Source organism: Trichoderma evansii, assembly GCF_050947405.1.
Source record: "Trichoderma evansii strain SZMC 28006 chromosome Unknown GGI43scaffold_12, whole genome shotgun sequence".
Taxonomy (NCBI): Eukaryota; Fungi; Ascomycota; class Sordariomycetes; order Hypocreales; family Hypocreaceae; genus Trichoderma; species Trichoderma evansii.
This window is the reverse complement of record NW_028145194.1, coordinates 283,149-305,389: the sequence shown is the minus strand read 5'-3', so window position 1 is coordinate 305,389 and position 22,241 is coordinate 283,149. Positions and strand designations below refer to the sequence as shown.

The 22,241-nt window shown below is 49.3% G+C and overlaps 10 protein-coding genes across 10 annotated transcripts; 5 read left to right on the top strand and 5 right to left on the bottom strand.

The window, feature by feature from the left end:
- Nucleotides 1-191: 191 nt before the first annotated feature.
- GGI43DRAFT_427951 (mismatch repair ATPase MSH2) lies at nucleotides 192-3,692 on the top strand (the record flags this gene model as incomplete). Its single annotated transcript, XM_083208893.1, has 3 exons — nucleotides 192-215; nucleotides 291-422; nucleotides 476-3,692. The coding sequence occupies 3 exons, from the start codon at nucleotides 192-194 to the stop codon at nucleotides 3,095-3,097; spliced, it is 2,778 nt and encodes a 925-aa protein (XP_083059779.1). The 3' UTR covers nucleotides 3,098-3,692.
- Nucleotides 3,693-4,544: 852 nt separating this feature from the next.
- Nucleotides 4,545-5,147, bottom strand: GGI43DRAFT_69934 (uncharacterized protein). Its single transcript, XM_083210170.1, has 3 exons — nucleotides 5,101-5,147; nucleotides 4,931-5,046; nucleotides 4,545-4,859 (listed from the first exon to the last, which is right to left on the bottom strand). Exons 2-3 carry the CDS (start codon nucleotides 5,010-5,012, stop codon nucleotides 4,636-4,638), a joined length of 306 nt encoding a protein of 101 aa, XP_083059778.1. The 5' UTR covers nucleotides 5,013-5,046; nucleotides 5,101-5,147; the 3' UTR covers nucleotides 4,545-4,635.
- Nucleotides 5,148-5,328: 181 nt separating this feature from the next.
- On the top strand, nucleotides 5,329-7,122 carry GGI43DRAFT_423355 (tRNA (guanine(9)-N(1))-methyltransferase; the record flags this gene model as incomplete). Its single annotated transcript, XM_083208229.1, has 2 exons — nucleotides 5,329-5,341; nucleotides 5,936-7,122. 2 exons carry the CDS (start codon nucleotides 5,329-5,331, stop codon nucleotides 7,120-7,122), a joined length of 1,200 nt encoding a protein of 399 aa, XP_083059777.1.
- A 60-nt stretch (nucleotides 7,123-7,182) lies between these two features.
- GGI43DRAFT_69782 (DNA primase subunit PRI1) lies at nucleotides 7,183-9,122 on the bottom strand. The gene is made up of 4 exons (XM_083210167.1): nucleotides 8,715-9,122; nucleotides 8,454-8,639; nucleotides 7,940-8,386; nucleotides 7,183-7,873 (listed from the first exon to the last, which is right to left on the bottom strand). The coding sequence occupies exons 1-4, from the start codon at nucleotides 8,996-8,998 to the stop codon at nucleotides 7,243-7,245; spliced, it is 1,548 nt and encodes a 515-aa protein (XP_083059776.1). The 5' UTR covers nucleotides 8,999-9,122; the 3' UTR covers nucleotides 7,183-7,242.
- Nucleotides 9,123-10,251: 1,129 nt separating this feature from the next.
- Nucleotides 10,252-11,116, top strand: GGI43DRAFT_69861 (uncharacterized protein). The gene has a single exon (XM_083210169.1). The coding sequence runs from the start codon at nucleotides 10,545-10,547 to the stop codon at nucleotides 11,025-11,027; it is 483 nt and encodes a 160-aa protein (XP_083059775.1). The 5' UTR covers nucleotides 10,252-10,544; the 3' UTR covers nucleotides 11,028-11,116.
- Nucleotides 11,117-11,837: 721 nt separating this feature from the next.
- Nucleotides 11,838-14,555, bottom strand: GGI43DRAFT_69776 (HSF-type DNA-binding-domain-containing protein). The gene is made up of 7 exons (XM_083210166.1): nucleotides 14,038-14,555; nucleotides 13,950-13,966; nucleotides 13,823-13,895; nucleotides 13,623-13,763; nucleotides 12,682-13,542; nucleotides 12,407-12,605; nucleotides 11,838-12,351 (listed from the first exon to the last, which is right to left on the bottom strand). The coding sequence occupies exons 1-7, from the start codon at nucleotides 14,092-14,094 to the stop codon at nucleotides 11,945-11,947; spliced, it is 1,755 nt and encodes a 584-aa protein (XP_083059774.1). The 5' UTR covers nucleotides 14,095-14,555; the 3' UTR covers nucleotides 11,838-11,944.
- GGI43DRAFT_69815 (uncharacterized protein) lies at nucleotides 14,257-14,950 on the top strand. Its single transcript, XM_083210168.1, has one exon. The coding sequence runs from the start codon at nucleotides 14,418-14,420 to the stop codon at nucleotides 14,811-14,813; it is 396 nt and encodes a 131-aa protein (XP_083059773.1). The 5' UTR covers nucleotides 14,257-14,417; the 3' UTR covers nucleotides 14,814-14,950.
- A 3,049-nt stretch (nucleotides 14,951-17,999) lies between these two features.
- GGI43DRAFT_69734 (acyl-CoA N-acyltransferase) lies at nucleotides 18,000-18,981 on the bottom strand. The gene has a single exon (XM_083210165.1). It carries the CDS (start codon nucleotides 18,842-18,844, stop codon nucleotides 18,071-18,073), a length of 774 nt encoding a protein of 257 aa, XP_083059772.1. The 5' UTR covers nucleotides 18,845-18,981; the 3' UTR covers nucleotides 18,000-18,070.
- Nucleotides 18,982-19,086: 105 nt separating this feature from the next.
- Nucleotides 19,087-19,449, bottom strand: GGI43DRAFT_384495 (DUF167 domain-containing protein; the record flags this gene model as incomplete). Its single annotated transcript, XM_083203529.1, has 1 exon — nucleotides 19,087-19,449. The coding sequence occupies one exon, from the start codon at nucleotides 19,447-19,449 to the stop codon at nucleotides 19,087-19,089; it is 363 nt and encodes a 120-aa protein (XP_083059771.1).
- Nucleotides 19,450-19,980: 531 nt separating this feature from the next.
- Nucleotides 19,981-22,241, top strand: GGI43DRAFT_69658 (HAD domain phosphoesterase family swiss army knife RNA repair protein). Its single transcript, XM_083210164.1, has 2 exons — nucleotides 19,981-20,329; nucleotides 20,407-22,241. Exon 2 carries the CDS (start codon nucleotides 20,421-20,423, stop codon nucleotides 21,849-21,851), a length of 1,431 nt encoding a protein of 476 aa, XP_083059770.1. The 5' UTR covers nucleotides 19,981-20,329; nucleotides 20,407-20,420; the 3' UTR covers nucleotides 21,852-22,241.

The following is a 22,241-nucleotide window of genomic DNA, read 5'->3' as shown; positions in this document are numbered from 1 at the left end:
AGAAAACGCGTCTCCCCCTCCAAGACACGCGCCTGCAGCTTGATAAGGAGATTCTGCAGGCCACGCTTCTCCAACCAGCTGCTTTCTCTTCTTCATGCTTCATCTCCTTCAATTCAGCTAGAAGGAGAAGATTTGGGATTTTTTGAGGGACCCTTTGGCACATTAGATTGCGCTGTTCATATTCCCTGACCATGGCTTCAAGACCTGAATTGAAGGTACGTGCGGGCAGCACTTATGATAATTATAACTACAGCTACAGCGAATATGGAATCTGACATTGTAGGGAACAGCTCGATGACGAGGGCGGTTTCATCCGCTTCTTCAAATCGCTACCAGATATCGGTACCGATGCCGTGCGGATATTCGACAGAGGCGACTGGTACACAGCCCACGGCGAGGATGCCATGTACATTGCCAAAACAGTACGATGCCAGCCACGTTCACAAACCAGCAGTCTCTAACCAAGTGAATCTAGGTCTACAAAACAACATCTGTTGTCAGACAGCTCGGCAAGAATGACCACACTGGTCTCCCCTCCGTCACAATGACCATGACGGTCTTCCGACAATTCCTCCGCGAGGCACTCTTCAAACTGGGCAAGAGGATCGAAATCTGGCAGAGCTCCAGCGGTCGGATGAATTGGAAGTGCATCAAGCAGGCATCCCCTGGAAACCTTCAGGATGTCGAAGACGAACTGGGCGGGCAGATTGACTCGGCCCCCATGATTATGGCCGTCAAGATAACCGCCAAGGCTTCTGAAGCGCGTGCCGTTGGTGTGTGCTTCGCTGATGCCAGCGTGCGAGAGCTCGGAGTCAGCGAGTTCCTCGACAACGACCTGTACTCCAACTTCGAGGCTCTCCTTATTCAGCTTGGCGTCCGAGAGTGCCTGATCCAGTACGACAAGAACGAAAAAGAAAAAGAGAGGGATCCCGAATTGGCAAAGTTAAGGCAAGTCATCAACAACTGCGGTGTCGCTCTGGCCGAGCGTCCCGCGGGTGACTTTGGCATCAAAGATATCGAACAAGATTTGGCTCGCCTCCTAAAAGATGAAAAATCAGTTGCTATGCTGCCACAGACAGACCTTAAGTTGGCCATGGGCTCTGCAGCATGCCTGATTAAATACATTGGTGCCCTACAGGACCCCTCTAACTTTGGCCAATACCAGCTGTATCAGCACGATTTGGCCCAATATATGAAGCTGGATGCCGCGGCTCTAAAGGCCCTCAATCTCATGCCTGGTCTACGAGACGGATCAAAGACGATGAGCATCTACGGTGTGCTCAACCACTGCAAAACCCCTGTGGGCAGTCGGCTCTTGGCACAGTGGCTAAAGCAGCCGCTGATGAGCAAAAATGAAATCGAGAAGCGACAGCAGCTTGTTGAGGCCTTCTTTACCGATACCGAGCTCCGCCAAACTATGCAGGAAGAGCATTTACGCTCCGTTCCTGATCTCTACCGCTTGTCGAAGAAATTCCAACGCGGTAAAGCTAATCTGGAGGATGTCGTCCGTGCCTACCAAGTTGTTATCCGCCTTCCTGGCTTCATCGGAACTCTCGAGGGAATCATGGACGAGTCTTACAAAGACCCTCTCGATGAAGCATATACCAACAAGCTCCGAGAGCTGTCCGATAGTCTCGGTAAGCTTCAAGAGATGGTTGAGCAAACTGTGGATCTCGATGCTTTAGACCGACATGAGTACATAATTAAGCCCGAGTATGATCAAAGCCTGCGTGTTATCCGCAAGAAGCTCGATCGACTCGACCATGATATCAGGCAAGAGTTCCAGAGCGCCGCACGCGATCTAGGCCAGGAAGCCGATAAGAAGATTTTCCTTGAGGCCAACCACAAGGTCCATGGCGTGTGCATGCGTCTGACCAGACAAGAAGCTGGCTGTATTCGTGGTAAGTTAAAATATCTTGAATGCTCTACTCAGAAGAATGGTGTCTACTTCACAACGAAGCAGTTGCAAGCTTATCGTCGTGAATACGACCAACTATCTCAAAACTACAACCGCACTCAGAGCAGTTTGGTAAACGAGGTTGTCCAGGTAGCGTCCTCGTATTGCCCAGTCCTTGAGCGCCTTGCTGGCGTGCTAGCTCATCTAGATGTCATCGTATCGCTCTCTCACGCTGCCGTCCATGCTCCTGATGCCTACGTCCGACCCAAGATTCATGCCCGCGGCGAGGGCCAGACTAAACTCCTGGGTGCTCGTCACCCCTGTATGGAACTTCAAGACGACGTCCAATTCATCACCAACGATGTTGAACTTACCCGCGATAAATCTTCATTCCTCATCATCACTGGACCAAACATGGGCGGTAAATCTACCTACATCCGCCAAGCTGGTGTCATTGCCCTCATGGCCCAAGTTGGATCTTTCGTCCCTTGTTCAGAGGCCGAACTCACTATTTTCGACTCCATCCTCGCCCGTGTCGGTGCTTCAGATTCCCAGCTGAAGGGTGTATCGACTTTCATGGCCGAAATGCTTGAGACGGCTAATATTCTCAAGTCGGCGACGGCCGAGTCCCTCATCATCATCGATGAGCTTGGCCGTGGTACTTCGACCTATGATGGCTTTGGTCTCGCTTGGGCCATCTCTGAGCACATTGTCAAAGAAATTGGCTGTTTTGCCATGTTCGCGACTCACTTCCACGAGCTTACCGCTCTGGCCGATCAGTATCCTCAGGTCAAGAACATGCACGTCACAGCACACATCAGCGGTACCAATGGCGATGTCAACGCCAAGCGTGAGGTCACGCTGCTTTACAAGGTTGAGCCTGGTATCTGCGATCAGAGTTTCGGTATCCACGTCGCCGAGCTGGTGCGCTTCCCGGATAAGGTTGTTCGCATGGCAAAACGCAAGGCGGATGAACTGGAAGATTTTACTACCAAGCATGAAGATCTTGGCGTTAGCTACAGTACCGAGGATGTTGAACAGGGCAGTGCTATGCTTAAGAAGGTCCTCGTCGAATGGAAAGAGGCCGTGCAAAACGGAGAGCTGAGCAAAGAAGAACAGGTTGCTAAGCTGAAGGAGTTAGTGGCAGCAGATGAGAGTCTCCTGGCCAACCCCTTCTTTCAGTCGGTCAAAGCACTATAAAAATGAAGAATCTAGATGAAAAGCGTCGATTTGAAGATATTTAAAGTGGTAGTTCGCATTTAATAGCGCGCCAGGAGTTGGGCTTGATGGCATTTATTTGGGAAAAAAAGATTCCATCATAAGGACGGGTATGACATATATATATCGATAGTACAATGATGCACCTGTATTAGATGACCATGGCGCGACATATGATTTACTTGTCTATGAAAGACCTTACAATCTATGCATTTTTCATGTCAGCGTATTATTCATGACAAACAGCCAATGTGAATAACAAGAGGGAAGGTATGGTCCATCAGGGAAAACAATGTAGAACGGTGATAAATGTAATCAGGTGATATCATAAACAACCTCTGAAAGAAAGTTTCATCATGGAGAAAAGGCAGAAGAAGAGAAAGGGAGGAAGAAGTGCATCAGTATAAAACGTACCACTATCATAATGGTCTTGCATATTGTGTATTAAAAAGTAATATAGCCTATGCTTTTGGTAAGTTAGCGTTCACGCTCAAATGATAGCCAACATTAAGTATTGAGAATTAAAAAAGGGTAGTCCATCAGAGAAAAAACAATGTAGAATGGTGATAAATGTAATCAGTGATATCATAAACAACCTCTGAAAAAGTACTCATCATGGAAAAGAAGAAAAAAAGAACGCAGGTTAATGATTATAAAACAACGTACCATTAGTCATGTTTTGTTTGCTTGCCATTGAAAGGGTTTACAATCTATGCTTTCAGCACGTTAGCGTTACATCTTTATTAGATAGCCAATGTAAAGTAACAAGGATTAAAAGGGGCGAGTCCATCAGGGAAAACAATGTAGAATGGTGATAAATGTAATCAGTAATATCATAAACAACCTCTGAAAAAAGATTTCATCATGGAAACGGGAAAATAGAATAACGCAAGTTGATGAGTTTAATACGTACCACTACCATTATGTGTTTACTTATCATTGGGAAGTATTACAACCTATACTTTTGGCATATCAGCGCCTCATCCTTAACAGGTAGCCAATATAAATAATGAAAATTGGGAAAGGGGGAGTCCATCAGGGAAAACAATGTAGATATGGTGATTAGTGTAATCAGTGATATCATAAACAACCTCTGAAAAAGATATCATCATGGAAAACAGAAAAACAAAACGCATAATAGACAGAGAGCAAGATAACGTACCTTTTTAAGCTTGTCACTACACACCGAAAGCCCAATTGCGAAAACACGCAGACCAACAAACTGGTAATGGCAAAGGTGGCATGGCAACAAAAAGCAAAAAAAAAAAAAGATCGAATTATCTAGCATCGCATCTCTTCCGCACTGGAATGCGATGCATATATATATACAAGCTGCCATGGACTCCCCTCATAGTCTCTGGCAGCTGGCTTTATTCTTGGTATTTCTTTTTCATTTTATTGGCTGCCCTCAGCTGTGGCGCTCACAGGGTTAACCTCGAAGCCATACTTCTCCTTGACACGCTCTCGTCTCCGCTCCTCGTATCCGGGAGGACGAATGCCTTGTAGACGTTAGCACCAGTTCATAAACGCCTCAATTTCAAAGGCGAAGACTTACCTCGTCCCTCGCCAAGCTCAGCAATGGTCTGCTCAACGGGCAAGCGGGTTGTCCGTCGAATGATCTCCTTACGCTCGAATTCGTCCTCCTCCTTGTAGAAGCTGTCCAGTCGACCACCAGCAACGTGGAAAAGACCTTGGGCGGTACCGACAAAGGCACCAAGAGCGAACATGACAGGAGTGCGCTTGACTGTGAAGGGGTTGCAGGTCAGCATCCGCCATGGCCGAGAAGTGAGTATAATTCGGGAGAAGAGTTCTTACAAGGAAGTCCGAGAACACTGCCGCACATGAAACCTCCGAAGGCGGCGGCCCAAGCATCCTCCTTCTCACGGAGGTTCATCATCGTTCGGGAGAAGAAAGCATAGGCACCGGGACCCGCAGCTACAAGAAAACACCGTCAGCCAAAAGAACATTTTCGTAATTGCATCTTCTCCCTCTAGAAGTCCGCGGTCCAATTGGTACCGCATTCTTCCGGTGTCCGAATGTCCATACCGCAAATGCCAATAATGGGAGCTCCCCGCGTAAAGACGCTCAAAGCGCCGACGTTGCGCCTCGACATGGCATTCTGGACGGCCGCAATGAAGAAGCCGCTTCCCAGGCCGACTAATGAGGTCTTAGCCGTCTCGTCAAGGACGTCATGGGGCACGTAAGGCTTCGCCATGGCGTGTGATGGTGCGTAGCTCGCCGTGGTGGGAGGAAGAATATGAGAATGAGGAGCTGTTTTGACGTCTGATGCTTGGAAGCTGCGCCGGTTCTTGGGAATTGCGCATCACGTGATGCCTAGAGTCAGCAATTGAGGCGGCCTGATTGGGCAGAAAGTCTCTGAGTGTCTCGGCTTGCGGTACATGTCTGGAGGTACTTTTTGAGCCCCACCAGCCCACTAAGAGATTTGGAGGTGCAAAAGATTGCTCCATACAAAAAGGCTGGCGTGTAAGACCTCGAAAAATTTCATGATAGAGGACGGCGACGAGGATTCAGGCGAGTCTTAAGAGATCAATTATAAGCATAAATCGAGCCATTTTATAGACTGGCTAGCTTGGAGCTCAAACCCGACAGAATCTGTTCCAATTGCGACTCTCGTGACTCATAACTGCTTTCAACTTCTATATAACGAAAGTTGTGAGAAGGCAAACGACGGAAAACGTTTATGAGAATCAGATCTCATAACTATTTTCGGAGCTTTTTCAACTTGGATCAACTCATCTTAAACTCATTACTTGAGCTTCCAACAAAAACACATACACTCCTCAGATATGAGTTCATCAGAACTTGCCGAGGCTTCATCCAAGCCCGAAGAAACACAGCCTCAACCTCCTTCAGAATCAATGGACACCCAATCAGACCAAGCCGCCACATCAAACCCACCGCCCATGTCCAAAAACGCCCTCAAGCGCCTTCGTAAGCAGGAAGAATGGGACGCCGGCAAGGACGACCGCCGCAAGCGCCGCAAGGAGAAGCGCCACGAGCGAAAAGTTCGCGTCCGCGATGAGCGCGCCGCCCTCATCGCGCAGGGCGTCGACCCTGCGGAGCTTAAGAAGAAGAAGCAGGTTTCTACGCTGGCTCCCGTGGGCATCATTTTCGACTGTGACTTTGAGGACTACATGATGGACAAGGAGCGCGTGTCTCTGTCCAGCCAGGTCACGAGGGCGTATTCTGACAACAAGGCGGCGAGATACCGTTCGCATCTGTGGGTAGCTGGGTTTAACAAGGGGATTGCGAAGCGGTTTCACGAAGTGCTGGGTGATCAGCATAAGAACTGGAAAGGTATCTGGTTCGACGAGGGCGATTATCTCAGCTGTGCGGCTAAGATCCGCGAAAAGATGAATGCCACTGATGGCAGTGGTGGAGAAATGATTGAGTCGCTGCAACGCAGTCTTGACGAACCTTGCGCATGGACTCGCGATGAAACCGATCCTTTCCCTATTCCTGGACCGGAGCCTGCCTTTGACGAGGCGAACAAGGACGTCGTGTACCTATCGTCTGACTCACCTTACACACTTGAGCGCTTAGAGCCAAACACTTGCTATATCGTGGGTGGATTGGTTGACAAGAACCGTGAAAAAGGCCTATGCTATAGACGCGCGCGGGAAAAGGGCATTCGCACGGCGAGATTGCCGATTGGCCAGTTTATGGTGATGCAGAGCCGACAGGTTCTGGCGACGAACCATGTGGTTGAGATTATGCTCAAGTGGCTGGAGTGTGGTGACTGGGGTCAGGCATTTTTGAGCGTGATTCCAAAGAGGAAGGGCGGAAAACTGAGAAGTGAGAATGCTGAGTCAGAGGCTGGAGATGGTGAAGGAGCAGAGGGGGGGGAGGATGAGGACGATGATGAGGTTGAAGAAGAAGCAGAGGCATCAGAAACTAAGGAACAGGATGTAGAAGCTGAGGTGTCAGCTAACGTTGAAGACGAAAGCAAATCAGGAGCTGAAGAAGCGAAGGAGACGCAATCATAGACATAATGCTGTATGCAATCTTATAATCTATACCAAGCAATGTCCATACCCAAAAATACCTGCTCGAATTATGTGTCTTCCAAATAATATGCAATTCCTCCCTAAGCTGTACCATCATGATTAAAAATCCATTGAGTCATCCTCTCGCTCTCTCTTAACTTTTGCAATCCCTTCATCCTTGATAATTCCTGATACAAAGGTTCTAAACTGATCAACATAGGGCTTCAGGCTAGTCTTTTCCCAGTCTGCAATGTTGACTTTGGACTTGTCATCGCCCTCCTCGCCCTCCTCCCCACCCTTCCAGGCATCAATCTCTGCAAGAAGGCTTTGTACCGTTGGCACACCAAGAGGGTCAAAGTCTTCGAGAGCCTTTGTGTCGATGGGTACACAGACTCGCCCTGTGCCTGGATGCACGACAAAGGGGCTCTTGAGCAAATGGTTTAGTTTCTTGCTGACTTCGATATCGAGACGGGGATAGGTGTATTCCAGCACAATATCTTGTTTAGCTTCGAGCAGTGCTCTTGAATCTAAATGCTTGCTTGCACCAGTCTTGGCTACAGCGTCGATGTCGGCCCATTTCGATACAGACGATCGTCCAGGGGCTGCTTCCCATTTGCGCCGTAATGAATCGTTTAGGTTCCGGTCTGGAAGAAGTTGTAGTAGCTTCTCAGCTTGTTCACCTGTTCCCCAAGGATCCTGGACCTCCAGCACGTCTTCTTGGAAGTGAGTTTTGAGAATATCGAGACTCCGGCTAAGAACTATGTTAGCATCATCCCTACTACTATTACTACTCATAAGATATAGAGGCATCACGTACCTAAGGTGGGGGTGCAGAGGTCTCCTGATATTGACCTTTTTGCCGCTTTGTGAACCACCCTTGATTACTTCCAAGTAATTTGCTATAGCCCTGCGCTTCTGGTCGTCCATTGACCGAGCCTTCTTATCACACACCCAAGCGTGGGCACCTCTTCGTCCAGAGTATACCCACATAATGTGCTTGAAGCCAAAGTCTTCTCTCAGGGCAACATCAACAACCTTGATGGCCATGGTCATGAATTGCCAACATTTGTTGCAAATGGTCGCCTTGTCGCAGCACGTTCGAATATCATCGTAATCTGTCAAATCGATATCAAAGCAAAGTTCTTTTGAAAGAGGCTTGAAGGCAGAAGAGTTGCGCAAGGTTTTTCGATCTCGGGGGTTTGTTGAGTAGACGGGGCCGATTTCGAAACGGGAGGGCATGAGACGGAGGACATCTTTCCGTAGGCTAGACGAGAGCAAGTAAGTATTGGGACTAGCTCTTGAGACTATGGTTTGGGAGCATAATGGCTTACAGATCTGCAGTTGCAAAAGACTGGTAACGCAGATATGCGTCGTTCTGGAGGGTAAAAGCAAACTCGCGGTTACCAAAGTCATTTGTAGGTGTCGGGCTGTGGTTCAGCCATTGGAAAAGCTGTCGCCAAGGGAAGAGTCGCTGGTAAAAGCTGCGCATGACTTCGGGATCGGAAGCAGGGATATCTCTATAAATTAAGCACAGTCAGCCAGGGTCTTCTTCTTTCTGCTGCAGAATAACAGATGAGCAAAAATCCACATACGAAGGTGAAGCGGCTCGTGCTGGTGAGCTTGCGGCCTCGCGCTTAACGGGCGCTAAGCTTGGGAATTCCTCGTCTGAATCCTCATCTGCGAACAGCTCGTCCAATTTGACTTCCTTTTTCGTCTCTTCAGCTTGGCCCGCGGGTGGCGCCTCCGTCTGTGGCTCGTCATTCATGTCGACATCGTCCTCTGCGGGTGTCTTTGCTGGGGCAGCATCGCTGGGAATTCCTGCATCGCCGTCCATTGGCTCGTCCTTGACTGGGTTGGGAGAGATTGAATGCGGCATTGTGTGTATCTCTTTGCTTGCGCAGAAACAATTGAGCTCGGATTGATTGATTGGCTATGGGCTCTGTGCTGCCACCTCCACCAAATTCTTGTCGAAATACAGGTACTTGACCTAGCAAGTCAGAAACAAACCCTTGCGCGGGGAGATGCCACACAAGCTGTGGGAAACGCGTAGAGACGCGTTAAGTGAAAATGCCACTTCATGTGCAAAGTAGCTTGTACCCAGTGAAAGCTGCGTCGTTTTACTGTATCAGACACGTTGCGCGGACAATGGTGCTGTAAGCTGCTGTTTTAGTGCAAAGAGGCCGCCACGCCCACTGGGAGCTGTCCACTGAGCTGTCCACTGAGCTGTCCACTGAGCCGTCCACTGAGCTGTCCACTGAGCTGTCCACTGAGCTGTCCAAAGCTTCCCCCCATCAAGCATCTTTCAGCGTTCAGGCCCCAAAGCAGCAATTACAATTATTTCCATACCGCCATAGACTGAGCCATGGATCACTGCTCTAAGGACCAGAAACGCCAGGAACCTCTTCCAAGAACCCTAGTACAATTCCAACTGCCGACAACTCAACTCAACCCCGGTGCCAATTGTCGTATCGCAGCATGACAAAGTTCAAGCTCGCCTCAGCACTACCGTAAGAGCTACCACAGCTTCCCTCCAAACGCCCAGTTTCTCGCTCGGATCGTCTCCGAGGCGAGACACGAAGAATTACCCCATATGGCAAGGATCTCCTCTTTTGCTCTGGGCTGTTCCCAACTTCATGCGTCAAACAAGGGCCTAGAAAGTTCTAAAAACCACAAGCCATTTCGGCGATCTGAATCTGGCGTGATTCCTCCGCTGCAATTTTTCTCTTATTCCCTCTCTCATTTTCTCTTCCTTTGTTACTATACCTGTCTGAACAACACGGCACCTTAGTTATTTGACCAAATTGATAGTGGCTTGCACTATTACTTTTATAATACATACCATTTTACTAGATGCATTACTAGTAGATAAGAATCCATAGCCGCCGTGGCAAAAAGGCACACAAAAAAAAAAAGTAACGACATGAAACCAGTGACAAAGCCATGATTCAATCTCATCCACACACAAGTACACTACCTCGTGTAAGTGCAACGCCGCAACGCGCCCTTCCCAACATGTTCCTCGTATCACATAGACGAAAAGGGGAGGCTGGCGGCGCTACAATCAAACATATAAAAAAAATTAAAAATAAAAAGCTGTTTGCTCATTAGCCGACTTTGTGCTTTTTTTTTTATCTATTGCTCCAGACGAGGGTCATGTTGTAATGTTGCATCAAACACGGCTTCTCGCAGGAGATTGCGAAAATCACAGCGAGCAAGAGATCCACGGCTGACGTCAAGTTGCCGCGTGCATGAAATAGATTGACTGGAGACCATGCTATAGACCGGCTCTAGACTCTCTGCCTCTGCCTTTTTGTACTCCATATCGATATTAATACTTGTACTCCGTTGGGCCCAGACAGATTCTGGGCTTGGCGGCGCTGTTGGCGTCCAGCAGCAAACAAAATGGACAAGGGTCCTTTTGCATGTATAAGTGGTCTCTTGCATCTGCTCGCATATACATGTACACTGCCTTTTACATTGTTCACATTGTACTAGTACAACCAAATCTCAAGCAACTCTCAAGCTTACTCTTGTCTCAATTCTCTTCGTCCTCACACAAAAAAATACATAAAAATCCTCATCTCCACGCCTCCTTCTTCGGCCCATTCCCTCCCATCTCATCCCCCGCTCCGGCACCTAAAAACCGCCCGCTGAGCGACCGCCCGTCTCCATTGTTTCCCACCCCCGGTCCAGACCTCCATGGAACCCTCAACGGCGCGCCTGGATCATCGGATCTAACGGCTACAAGCATCCCAAGGTGTGATTCTGCTACATTTCTAATCTCGTCTTCTTCTCTTCTCTTTTCTTGCCTCATTTCATACTTCTTTCTCACTTCTCTCCTTCTTCTTTCTCCCGCCCGGGTGGGTTTGACGTTTTGTGGATTCTCGATCGTGTTCCATGTATAGTGGCCCTCTGCCCATGCTGATATTATCAGGACTGTCCAAATCTCCGGGGGCTCTCATTTTTCCTTCTTCTTTTGACAGCTATCCATGTTGACGTCGTCCGAGATTCGCAAATCGGATCTCATCGGGGAGGGGTCCATTTCATCCCCCCACCCACAGATAGCATAAGGGAAAAGGTATTTATGCTTGGAAGGCCTCCCATCTGTCATACCGACTCTAGGGACCCATTCGCTCTTACACTCGGTAACTCCGTATTTTTGCTGGCATCCTCATACCCACCAAAGCTGTCTCTTCTCCAACGCTTTCTTTTGTCTGCACTCACCAATTCTCATCTCCATACAAAAGAGCAATGTAACGTCACTTTGAAACATGGTAAGTAATGTCATGTATCCTCACAAAACAGATAATATGATTAACCACTCCATACAGATCGATAGTCATTACTTATCGTTCCCAATGCTTACAGCTTTTCAGCAGGGTGCCATCACAGAACGGCACCTTCACCAGCCATTTCTCTCCATAAATCCCATGACCTAGCCAAGCATACATCGTTACAAATCCGATTTTCTCTCATAAAGAAAAAAAAAGAAACCTTTTCCTCCCACTGGCAAAATAGAGCCGCAGAATGCCCCGACAAATGTCCAACCGGTACGCGAAATCATTATCCCAACCAAGAAAAAATCCCAAGACGACAGGTTGAAGCACATCTCTGCGGATGGAATATAAGAAAAAGAAAAGGCTCCTTTGTTGAAACATGTCACAACGCCACATAGCAGAATCTCCCATGCAATGAGCAAGCCAAGAGCCGAGAAGAAATTGGGAGAGGAAAAACAAATGAAAATGGAAGAAAAAAAGGAACAGGTCAATCATCCAGCAAAAGGGAGCGTCCTCATGCACGGAAATTGCCATCGGTTCCAGCGTTAGGCATAAGTTCGTTGCGAGTTATTCAAGCGCTGTCGCTTCTCCGGTGGGCTATCATGATCGGACAAACGGCCAGAGGATGCATCCATCGTCGAGTACGCGTTTCTACCTTGCGTCATGTTGTACTGGTTGCTCCCATCCATCATCCCGAAACCCGAATCAACCCCGTTTTGAGACATGTGGCCAGCCGACCAATTCGAGCTGCCAGCACCTGCAGGCGGAGTTGGCGATTCGAATTTGATGGGATTGCCCGACGTGTTCAGATAGGGAACATTCATAATGAATGCGGATCCGTGTCCATTGTCTGACTGGCTGGGTGGGTTCTTCAAAAGATGCTGGAGGTGGGTCTTGACAGACTTGAGCATTCCCTCCTTGGTGAAGGGCTTGGCCAACACTCCGTTCATACCTAAATGGCGGTCAGTTTTGGTGCCCAGTTTATTCCGGGGGTTGGTTCATCTTACCATGCTCAAAATAGCCATTCACCTCATCTGGTCGAATATTTGACGTCATCGCAATGATGGGCGTGGCTGGGCAGTGCTGGCGGATATACATGGTAGCCGATACACCGTCTAACCTAGGCATGATGATGTCCATGAAGATCATGTCGAAATGGTCACGACCAACGGCGTTTATCCTGTTATATGCTTCCACACCATTGATCTACACAGCTGTTGTTAGCTCACTATAACCAACGTCGAAATTGACGACCAATCGGTTTTAAACCCGGTTCACTTACAGCATGCTCGACATCGCAGCCCATCGACTTGAGAAATTTGATGCCGATTTTCGCACACGTCCCGTCGTCTTCTACCAAGAATACTGTTGGCTTCTTCGATCCCCACAGAGGTGCAGGTTTGTCCAATGACGCCCCAGGTGCACTGTTCATCTGGTTAGGCTGTGGTGTATGTTGCTGGTGCTGCTGGTGTTGATCCATGGAAGCGGAACTGTTCTCGTTCGGAATGGCATATGGGATCTTATTAATGTGATCCGAGTGGAAAGGATCGATGCCGACGGTCTGGCCTACGGGATAGACGGGATACCGACTAATATCATTCATAGGATCATGCATCATGGGCATTGATACGGGGGTTACCATGGTTGCTGAATCGGCAGGAGATTCGTAAATGTCGTGCAGACGCTCGAGCTCCCGATCAGCCACGGTGTCCGGCGCGACGCTGGAGAGCAGCTCTCTCGCTCTTCTAAGTTCTGGCACATTTTCGTCGCCATCCGACGAAGACATGCCGCCATTTGAGTTCATCTGGTGGGCGATCATTCCATTGTTCCGGTTATGGTTATACGGAGAGAGGAAGTTGAGCATCTCATACTGCGCCTGCTTTTGGGCATTGAGCATCTTCTGTAGGGTGAGGACCTCGTTGACCAGGAGCCTATTCGTCTGAGAGATGTCGGCGAACAGCTCTTGAAGCTGCTGCACTTGCTGCTGAGTAGCAGTCAACTGTTCGGATACAACGCTGACATGCTGGCTGGTGGTGAAGTCCTCGGCGACCTGGGGTTTCCGTGTGGCCGGCGCTTTCCGGCGGATGTTATCCAAGTCATCTTTGCTGTCGACGCGGAAGTAGGGATGCTTAAACTCTAGGACCTGCATGTCGTAACCCAATCCTTAGCCGTGCCGTTCATGTAATATTTCAGCTCTGTAACGCGCAAAGCTGGGATACTCACGTTGCCATTTGGAGAGGCCGATTCGCCATCAGCAGATGGCTTGACCTTGTGAAAGTCATATTTGTTCAGCTGCCGAATGAAGCTGGACATGTTGCTGTGCTTGAAATGCTTCGGCAGGATAGATCTCGTAAATTTCTCGCCCTGGTTGAAGACGTAAGAGTCAATTCATACGTAAAATGGAGATGCCGGGTAAATCCCACCTCAACGACGACAAATGAGTCGCCATCTTTTCCCCACCGAGCTACATCTTGGTGTGTCGGGTCTTCGAGCATTCTAAAGCAAGGTCAGCTGGGTCGATGGAAGCTGAAACTTTTAGTGGGCAATTACCGAAACAGCTTGCGAACCTTGATATAGCATTAGCACTCGTTGCGTCGTATATCGGGCTCATGTATCGATTTGGTGAAATATTACTCACAAATTCGCTGGCATTGTTTCCCCCGCCCGGGGCATTGGCAGCCTCTGTCCCAGACATTTAAGCTGAATAGGCTGTCCTTTAGGCAATACTAGAGGCAGTATGTGAGAAGGCGACGCGCCTCCAATTGAGGCTCCGGCTGGATGCCACTGGCGGAGCCGATATTATTGAAATGAGCCGTCGCAGGGCCTGCAGGAACCGGCACAGAGATTGCAGCAGCAAAGGTTAACTCCCTTTATATCTGCCTCCTTTTTCTTCCTCTTTTTTTCTCTCTCCCTCTCGCTTTCGTTATCGGAGCGGTATGGCTTGGTTGGTGGCAGATCGGATCTACGAGCGGGCGGCAGGCCAGGAGAGACGTTCCGGAGGTGGACGGAGGTTGCGAGATGCGGTGCGCCGAGATGACGGAGCCCAATATTTCTCAAGGCGCCCCGACAGCAGAGACGGATGACGTCGCAAGTTGGCGAGCACAGAAAACGAGGCGAGCAATGCAATTGAAGGAGGACCGCGGACAACCCTCGATGGGCTTGGCTAAGGCAGGGTTCGAGGCTGCTGAATCGAGGTTGGACGATTTTCGATTTAGCCCAGATAGTCGATGGGCGAATGGATGGCCCGAGATGGGGGGTGGGCCGGGGGAGGCACTAGGCCAAGGAGGACATGGGAAGATCAGAAGACAGCACAGAAGAGGCACACGCTGTAGCAGCGCTGAAGGGCAGCACGTTCAGCGAGTGCGTGTACTGATACTTCGGGGGCATGTACTCGCGGCAGCTTGGGGCACCTGAGGACCTGAGGACCAGATAGGACGTGGAGATTGATATCCAAATCTTCATGCAGCTAAGGGAGGAGAAGAGGAGACTGAACAAAGACCGAGCCAGCCGTTCAAGAAGGAGAAAGAAGAAATAAGAAAAGGAAAGCAACTACTATTATGACACCCTCACTCCATCTTTTTTTTTTCCACTACCATAGGAATCATTCCAGAAAAAAAATTAAGATGTATCCACAGGGGGGGAATTAGGAAAAAAAAATCTTGGAAAGAAGGGGGGTCCTGTCTCAAAAATGCCAAAAAAGCACCGCCAAATTCGGGGGGCCCCCATCGTGTACAGTACCGACCGTACGTGGATAGCCTTGCTTTTCCAACTGCTCTTCTTACTTGTTAGGGCACTGCAGGGCGCTAGGGCCGTGTGGCGCATCTCCCTTCACACAGTACCCGCCGGCCTACTCTGTGTTAGTCCTGCTGCTACGACGATGCTAGCGATTTGATAGACATTGGAAGCCAGTCAGTTCAGGAGAACCAGGGGCAGGATTCGGTTATTTCTTTTTCTTGAATTTTTTTTTTTTTTTTTTTTTTTCGTGGGCGTGGGTGTTAGTGTCCAGTATCAAATGCCTATTTCTTTTCTTTTTCATCCCATTTAGCCAGAGTAAGCCAATAGCGTTCCCCGTACCAATTTAAACTGACCTTTTCAGCTAGCCATATCCATGTGTTATGCCATGAGCTTGCCAGGTAGTTCTTCATTTGCTTGCCAAGGCCCGGTAGATGATGACACGATATACCCGGTTCCTAGCCCCCATTGCTGTCTTCTATTGTTTTCTTCCTTTTCTACTTGGGACAAGGGATGATGATAGTAAGCTACGTTAGCTACGCCGAACTACAATGTACATATCCGGCGAACCTACAGCTCTCGACATGGCGTCAAAGTTGCAACGCAGCAGCGCAGCATACTGTACGCGAGCCATAACCGTAGCAAGCCGGCCATGTAAGTGTTCGGATAGGAGCCGCCAATGCTACCCCGTATTAAGAGGCAGGTATGTACTTTGTCCGATATGTGAATGCACCTCGTGCTTTAGTGTTATGCCGCCTCCGCGGGCTATGCTCGTCTTGGACCACGGGAAGAGCACGCCAAGGTGATCTGAGTCAACCTGACGGAATTTTACTCACGCTTGGCTGTCCTCTTGCATTCTGCTGCTAGTAGCATTAACTGTTGGTGCAAGCACTAATACCAGGCCAATGTGGCCGTCCGTAAGCTGCTAGCAGCTTTTAGCCTCTATCAATTACCCCCTATACGATCAAAGTATACGATAGTGTATACGATGGTCTCGCTGCAGAGATGAGCTCTTCATATGGCAATTACTCCGTACTCGCTATCTATATAGATACGATGTAAAATGGGCCCTCTTAGTAGCTATACATGTACTCCATACAGTACACAGCAGCACTCGTTCAATTCGCCCATCAGAAGGATGCCGAGGAAGCTGGTTGGGGCATACACATGTGCTGTCCAATGGCAATATCGATGCGAAGCAGCACAAAGGTAGCACCCCGTCGTAGCACTCCGGACCGTGCCTACACTTATCTGCGTTGTCCCATGTCCACCTGAACACCACGCATGCAGGGAAGCAGGTGATGAAGGGAGACCGTTGTTGTTTTTCTGGGGGCGGAAAAGCGCAATATATGCAAGTACAAGGGGATCATCTCTGCTTTTTTGGGCGCCTACCGCTTCAAGCAAGAATACTAGTTAGGACGAGTACTGTACGGCGTGGTAGTACTAGCAGTCGTAGTGCTCGTGCTAACAAGACGCTATTATTTTTTCAGCCGTGATACGTGCCAATTGGGCGAATCCCACGATGGCTGCGTTTGCGGGGGGCTGAACACCGAAGCGGCGATGACACCTATCCGCGTCGATCGGGTCATCCTCTGGACATCGGCTGGCACGCCAAACCAGACGACGAATAGAAGGGCCAGGGCCGCCTCGCTTGACTATCGCGTTTGCAAGCGCAATTACACTTGTAAATCGCCTCTATCAGGCCATGCTTAGCCTCCCTTGCAGCACGCGGCTTATATTAGTGGCCTTGCCATCACCACGTCGCCGACTACTAGTCCTTCGCCTGCAAGCCTCCCGATCGACGAGTTGAAATGTAATTGGACCCCAAGGCTCTGGTACCAGACAGCCACGGACGGCATCTGCACTAGCATGGGCAAACTGACAACTTGGCGTGAAACAGGGCATCATCATGGCCTGTGATATTTCCAACAGTCTGGAAGCAAGTGGTTGCTCTGGCTGGTACCGCTACATGAGCCCGGGCCATCACCCGCAAGGTGGTATGCGACGCTTAGGCTCAGCGGTCCGGCTATCCGCAAGATTACTCTCAGGGGTCAGCTCTTTCGTCTCAATTACTGCTCGCACAGGTACCGCTACTTGTGCGGGCAAATCCTGGCGTGTAAGAGGCATGTAAGAAGCACTGCAGGCAGTTCTATCAACACTGCCACCACGCAGCTTATATGTATCAGTGCATGGCACATGTAGGGGAATTTGTACAAATACTTCATTAGGACGCTCTAAAAATAGGCTAATTCAGCTCCGAGCCCTCTGCTGAGACATGACGCGGACGCCAGTGCAGAGGCATGCAACTTTGCGTATGTTGCCATGAATAGAGCAAAACACACGTCTCGGCTTAAAAGATTAGCTCTTAGTAGCATCTCATTCTTGCTTCGAACCTAAACTCAACCCCAGATCAAGCAACTGTAAGCCGTAGAAGCAGCAGCTAACCAGAACGAGCTTCGTTGGCCATCACAGCTGTGGCATTCGTTTGGCCTGATTTGCACGCATCTGGTCAAGCTTATCACATTCACCACCAGCCTTCCAGTTGGAAATGTCTCTCATTGTCTCCAGGAGGCTGCCAGTTGCAGATATTTTTAGAATCTTTTGAAATTACAGAGCACGGAATAGTACAAGATGTTTACTAAATACTCCTCCTCCTTTTGTCTTTCAGCTGGTGCTCGCTCGGAATCTGAGCTACCTTCGCCCTCCGGGTCCCATTTCCCCGCGTTATGCCGATCAATACCATATTCAGTAAACGCATTGAAGCTTAATGCTTTCGATTTGGTCTCTCAGATGTAGATGCTTATATGCAAAGCAGATATACAAAGCTGGACGTGGATATTTTGTACCGCTACATACCAGGCAATTATGGATCGCGGAGCATAGGATTCAAAAGATATATTTAGACGCTGTGGAATGCTACGCCTATCAGATGATGCCTTTTAATTTTTGGTACCAAAATACTTCATGTATCGGAAAACATAATGGCCCCATTTCGCATCAGGACCCTCGTTTGGAGGAGAGCACGGAGCGTATTCGTCCAAGTCCACATCGAGAGTGCGGATCACTTGGAATCCTGCCTTTTCGTATATCCTCCACGCAGGCTCCGACGAATGAACCCATGCGAAAACACCCTTTTGATCACAGATGTCTGTTCCCCAGCGTAGGAGCGCAGAGCCAATGCCTCGCCTCTGAAATTTGGGTGAGACAGAAAGTCCAATGACAATGAGACATTTGGTGCCTTCGGGCATCACCTCCTTTTGCCATGCATCCAAATCGGCGCTTGTAAGTGTCTCGAGCCGCTTAATAGGATCATCCTCTGGTTCTGCAGCGCTTTCTTCAGTTGAAGCTGGCTCATCCTTCTCTGATTGATCTTTCTCCGACTTCTGTGTTGAAGTCGTAGCAGGCTTTTCGGGGGGTTGGATCCTGCCTTCCAACACGGGCATCTCGTCTGGTGAGAATCCAATAAGCCCCCAATTGCAGAAGCCTGCAAGCTCTCCGGTTTCATCGTCAACAGCTTTCAATACCACACATCGCGGCGATTTCAGCGTTTGTGGCATGCTTTCCATGTGATATTTCTTCATATCAAAGGGATTCGGGCCAAGGGCCTTCATCTGAGTTTGGCGATCGTCTAGGAAAGCATCGCTGCTGAGCTGAGCCGTTTCAGGCACATCTTCGAGCTGAAGCGCTTTGATGGTAAAGGTCTTCTTAGACATGGCAGTAAATTTGCTAATCGATGTTTATTTGTGATATATATTCGTGAGTCGCATGCTTCTGGGATTAAGTGGTTGGTCCCCAGGTCCCTTAAATAATAACATTGTCATGTTGAAGCAGAGCCAGCATTGGATCTTGATAACGATGGCGGGGTGAACATCATTGAGTCACCGGCGAGAGTGATTTATCCAGCGACTGCTGCTATAAAAAGTGCCCCGATCTAGAACGGCGCCAGCAATGATCATCAGGTCTCTGAGCTAGCCTTATGAAGCAGCTCAAGGATCGTAGTAGCATAGGCAGGTCCATCGCCCTTAATCTCGTGCACAACCACCGTCTTATCTCTTGATCTTGCGCCCTGAACTAAACTCAGCTTCGACTTCGGAATATTCAAGGCCTCGCTGAGAACTTCCATCACGGCTTGGTTGGCCTCGCCATCCTTTGCCTGAGCTACAACGCAAAGCTCAATCGCCTCTTCAGTAACAGCCTGAATCCCTTCTCTGTTTTTGCTGGCTCCGGGCTTCACGTGCAATCGCAGCTGCAATATACCCTGAGGCGCCTTCTTGGAACCGGCCAGAAAGCGCACCGCGGCACTAGCTGGAGATGCCATGGAGGAGCCGTGGAGATATCGATTGTTTCCTTGCGGGTAAGATCGAAACGCAACTCTAAATTCAGACCAAGCCAGGCGCCAGGATTTGAACTCTGCCGCTTTCATACAAAGAGCGGGTGGAAGCGTCAACGCTGTCGCCACCTCATCACTACACAGTCGCTATCAGCTTACAGCCTCGGCAGCTAAAACAGCAAGCAGAGTTGATGAGATAATCTCACATCAGACATAAGTCTCAAGATCAAAACTCTAAGCACTCAAAACTCCAATCGCTTTCCAGATTCCAGATCCTCGGGATGAATTGGTAGAAAAAAAGGCAATGGATGCAGGGTAGGTCTGACGGGGCCACAAAGAAGCTACTGCCGTATAGCTGCTGACGCTTCAGTGCACAGCCCGCTGAAGCTGGTACCCTTCAGTAGGGCCAGGAGCTGCCGGCGGCCAACAAGCGCCTATATAAGAAAACGCATTGCGGTGGATTTCGTCATGGAGCCCAACCTGACCCGCGACAACCACCCGCAGGCCCAAAATTCCTGCATCACGACTTCATCTCCCCCAGACCAAACGCCGTCCATTTTCCACACTCGGAGTGCTGCGACGATCGCTGCCCGTCTTCGCAGCCTGTCTGTCCCTCGATTGAGCGCCATGGCGTCGGCATACAGCGCATACCATGGCGCTACCAGAAATTCGCAGTTCACAGTCACGGCACTTGGGCGATGGTCCGTTTTATCGAAGCAGCTCCCAGGTTCGTCGGCCTGCATGTGCTTATTTTTGACGCCAAAAATATGCCGAGATGCATTGACTAGGGAGTTTTCGGCGAGCTAATTGGTGCATATAGCCGTCGACAAGGTCCGAGTTCTTCATGTCTACGATTTCGACAACACATGTACGTTGGTCTTTTTCTTTTTGCTAGCTTCCCATCCAGTTTAGTTGTATTTCGACGCTGACTTAGTAAATATGCAGTGTTTAAAACCCCCATGCCAAATCCAGCATTGTGGACTGGGCCGACGATAGGATTGCTCGCGACTCAAGAAGCATTCACTAGTGGTGGATGGTGGCACGACAACAGGATCCTTTCAGCAACCGGCGACGGGGTTGAAAGGGAAGAGGAGCGTGCTTGGGAAGGGTGGTGGAATGAGAAGGTCACTGATCTTGTCAAGCTAAGCTCGAAGCAGCAGGACGCTCTCTGCGTGCTCTTGACAGGCCGTTCTGAACATGGCTTCGGCGACTTGATTAAGAAGATGGTGACAAGCAAAGAGCTCGAATTTGATATGGTCTGCTTGAAGCCCAGAGTCAGCCCTTCCAACCAAAACTTCCAGAACACAATGCACTTCAAGCAGCTATTCTTTGAGGCGCTCATGGAGACATACAAGGACGCTATCGAGATTAAAGTGTACGAAGACCGACCGAAACACACAAAGGGATTTCGAGACTTTTTCGCCGAATACAACCGGCGCCAGGTGGCAATGCCAACTCGGGGGACGATAACTGCCGATGTTGTTCAGGTGTATGATGCTTTAAGGCTTCTCAATCCTGTTGTTGAAGTTGCGGAAATTCAACACATGATCAATCAGCATAACGAAACCATAATCAAAGACTGTCCTCCCTCCAAGTCCAAACTTATGATTAAGAAGACAGTTTTCTTCACCAGCTACATGATTGGTGCCGAAGATATCAAGAAGCTTCTAAAGCTGGCGCAGATTCCCGCTGGCATATCAAATAACGACCTCAAGTTCCATGCCAACAACATCCTCATTTGCCCTCGCCCTTGCCCGGCCAGTATTCTGGAGAAGGTTGGCGGCATGGGAAGCAAGATGCTGTGGGAAGTGACTGGCACCGCTTGTTATGACAACTCCATCTGGGCTGCTTCGGTGCGCCCCCTGCCGCATACTGCCAAGTTTCATACTGATAATCCCGTACCACTCGTGGTGCTTGCCCTGAAGAAAGGCGCACGCCCTGTGGATGCGGGGAAAATTACCAGCTGGCAGCCTCTGCCGATTGAAGAACGCTTTACCTTTGAGACGACAGTTGGAGAAAAAGTGATTCTCCGGATTGAGCCCGAAGACCCCAAAGAGGATGAATATCAAAGCTTGTTTGTTAACAAATCATCCAAGCGTAAGCATCCTGCAGAGGATGAGTACCCAGGCAAGGCGCCGGCGCAGTACGGCGGCCGGAACGAGAGCAGAAGTTTTCACTCTGGTAGGGGACGAAACAAAGGTGGCAACTCACGCGGCCACCGCGGTGGTAGGGGCGGCGGACGAGGCGGTCGTAATCGTGGCCACGGCTACCGTTCTTTGGACGATGTTGATCCCAAAGGCCAAGATGCCGCCGGATCAAGCTCATTTGGCCGAGGTCGGCCTATGGGCGGACAGCCATCCAGCGGCTCAGACCTACAAAGTTACTATTAGAAATAGGATGGCGGCGCTACCAGTATTGGCAAACAATATGAGTACGGCATACCAAATTTTTTTGGGGCTGGATGAGCTGGAGAAGATTGTTCAAAGGAAACCGATGAGGAGGCAAACGCTTGTTCCTTTCTCTCTCTTCTCTCTTTTATCTAATGTTTTTGCGTCGTACGTATGACAGGTGGATGATTATTTCCATCACCGAAAACGCATTTAGGGAGCATCTCGGCGGTATTAGGGCGAAATGGCGCATTAGGCACATGGCATATTGAAATGGAACAAGGGAGGGCGAATTTCATTTTCCTTAGGTATACTCGGATTAAGCTTGTTTAGGTACGAAGCAATATGTAATGAATGATACCCAAGCTTGGGGTTAAACCTCACTACGTGATT

What these genes read in the sequence shown, in the direction of transcription:
- GGI43DRAFT_69934 (XM_083210170.1), bottom strand. Translation starts at nt 5,012, where the DNA reads ATGATGAACCTCCGTGAGAAGGAGGATGCTTGGGCCGCCGCCTTCGGA. An exon ending in CAGTGTTCTCGGACTTCCTT is followed by an intron (nt 4,860 to 4,930) that starts GTAAGAACTCTT and finishes ACCCCTTCACAG; the next exon opens with TCAAGCGCACTCCTGTCATG.
- GGI43DRAFT_69782 (XM_083210167.1), bottom strand. Translation starts at nt 8,998, where the DNA reads ATGCCGCATTCAATCTCTCCCAACCCAGTCAAGGACGAGCCAATGGAC. An exon ending in GCACGAGCCGCTTCACCTTC is followed by an intron (nt 8,640 to 8,714) that starts GTATGTGGATTT and finishes CTTAATTTATAG; the next exon opens with AGATATCCCTGCTTCCGATC. An exon ending in CCTCTGCACCCCCACCTTAG is followed by an intron (nt 7,874 to 7,939) that starts GTACGTGATGCC and finishes CATAGTTCTTAG; the next exon opens with CCGGAGTCTCGATATTCTCA.
- GGI43DRAFT_69861 (XM_083210169.1), top strand. Translation starts at nt 10,545, where the DNA reads ATGTATAAGTGGTCTCTTGCATCTGCTCGCATATACATGTACACTGCC.
- GGI43DRAFT_69776 (XM_083210166.1), bottom strand. Translation starts at nt 14,094, where the DNA reads ATGTCTGGGACAGAGGCTGCCAATGCCCCGGGCGGGGGAAACAATGCC. An exon ending in CGGCCTCTCCAAATGGCAAC is followed by an intron (nt 13,543 to 13,622) that starts GTGAGTATCCCA and finishes TACGACATGCAG; the next exon opens with GTCCTAGAGTTTAAGCATCC. An exon ending in GAATGGCTATTTTGAGCATG is followed by an intron (nt 12,352 to 12,406) that starts GTAAGATGAACC and finishes ACCGCCATTTAG; the next exon opens with GTATGAACGGAGTGTTGGCC.
- GGI43DRAFT_69815 (XM_083210168.1), top strand. Translation starts at nt 14,418, where the DNA reads ATGCGGTGCGCCGAGATGACGGAGCCCAATATTTCTCAAGGCGCCCCG.
- GGI43DRAFT_69734 (XM_083210165.1), bottom strand. Translation starts at nt 18,844, where the DNA reads ATGTCTAAGAAGACCTTTACCATCAAAGCGCTTCAGCTCGAAGATGTG.
- GGI43DRAFT_69658 (XM_083210164.1), top strand. Translation starts at nt 20,421, where the DNA reads ATGCCAAATCCAGCATTGTGGACTGGGCCGACGATAGGATTGCTCGCG.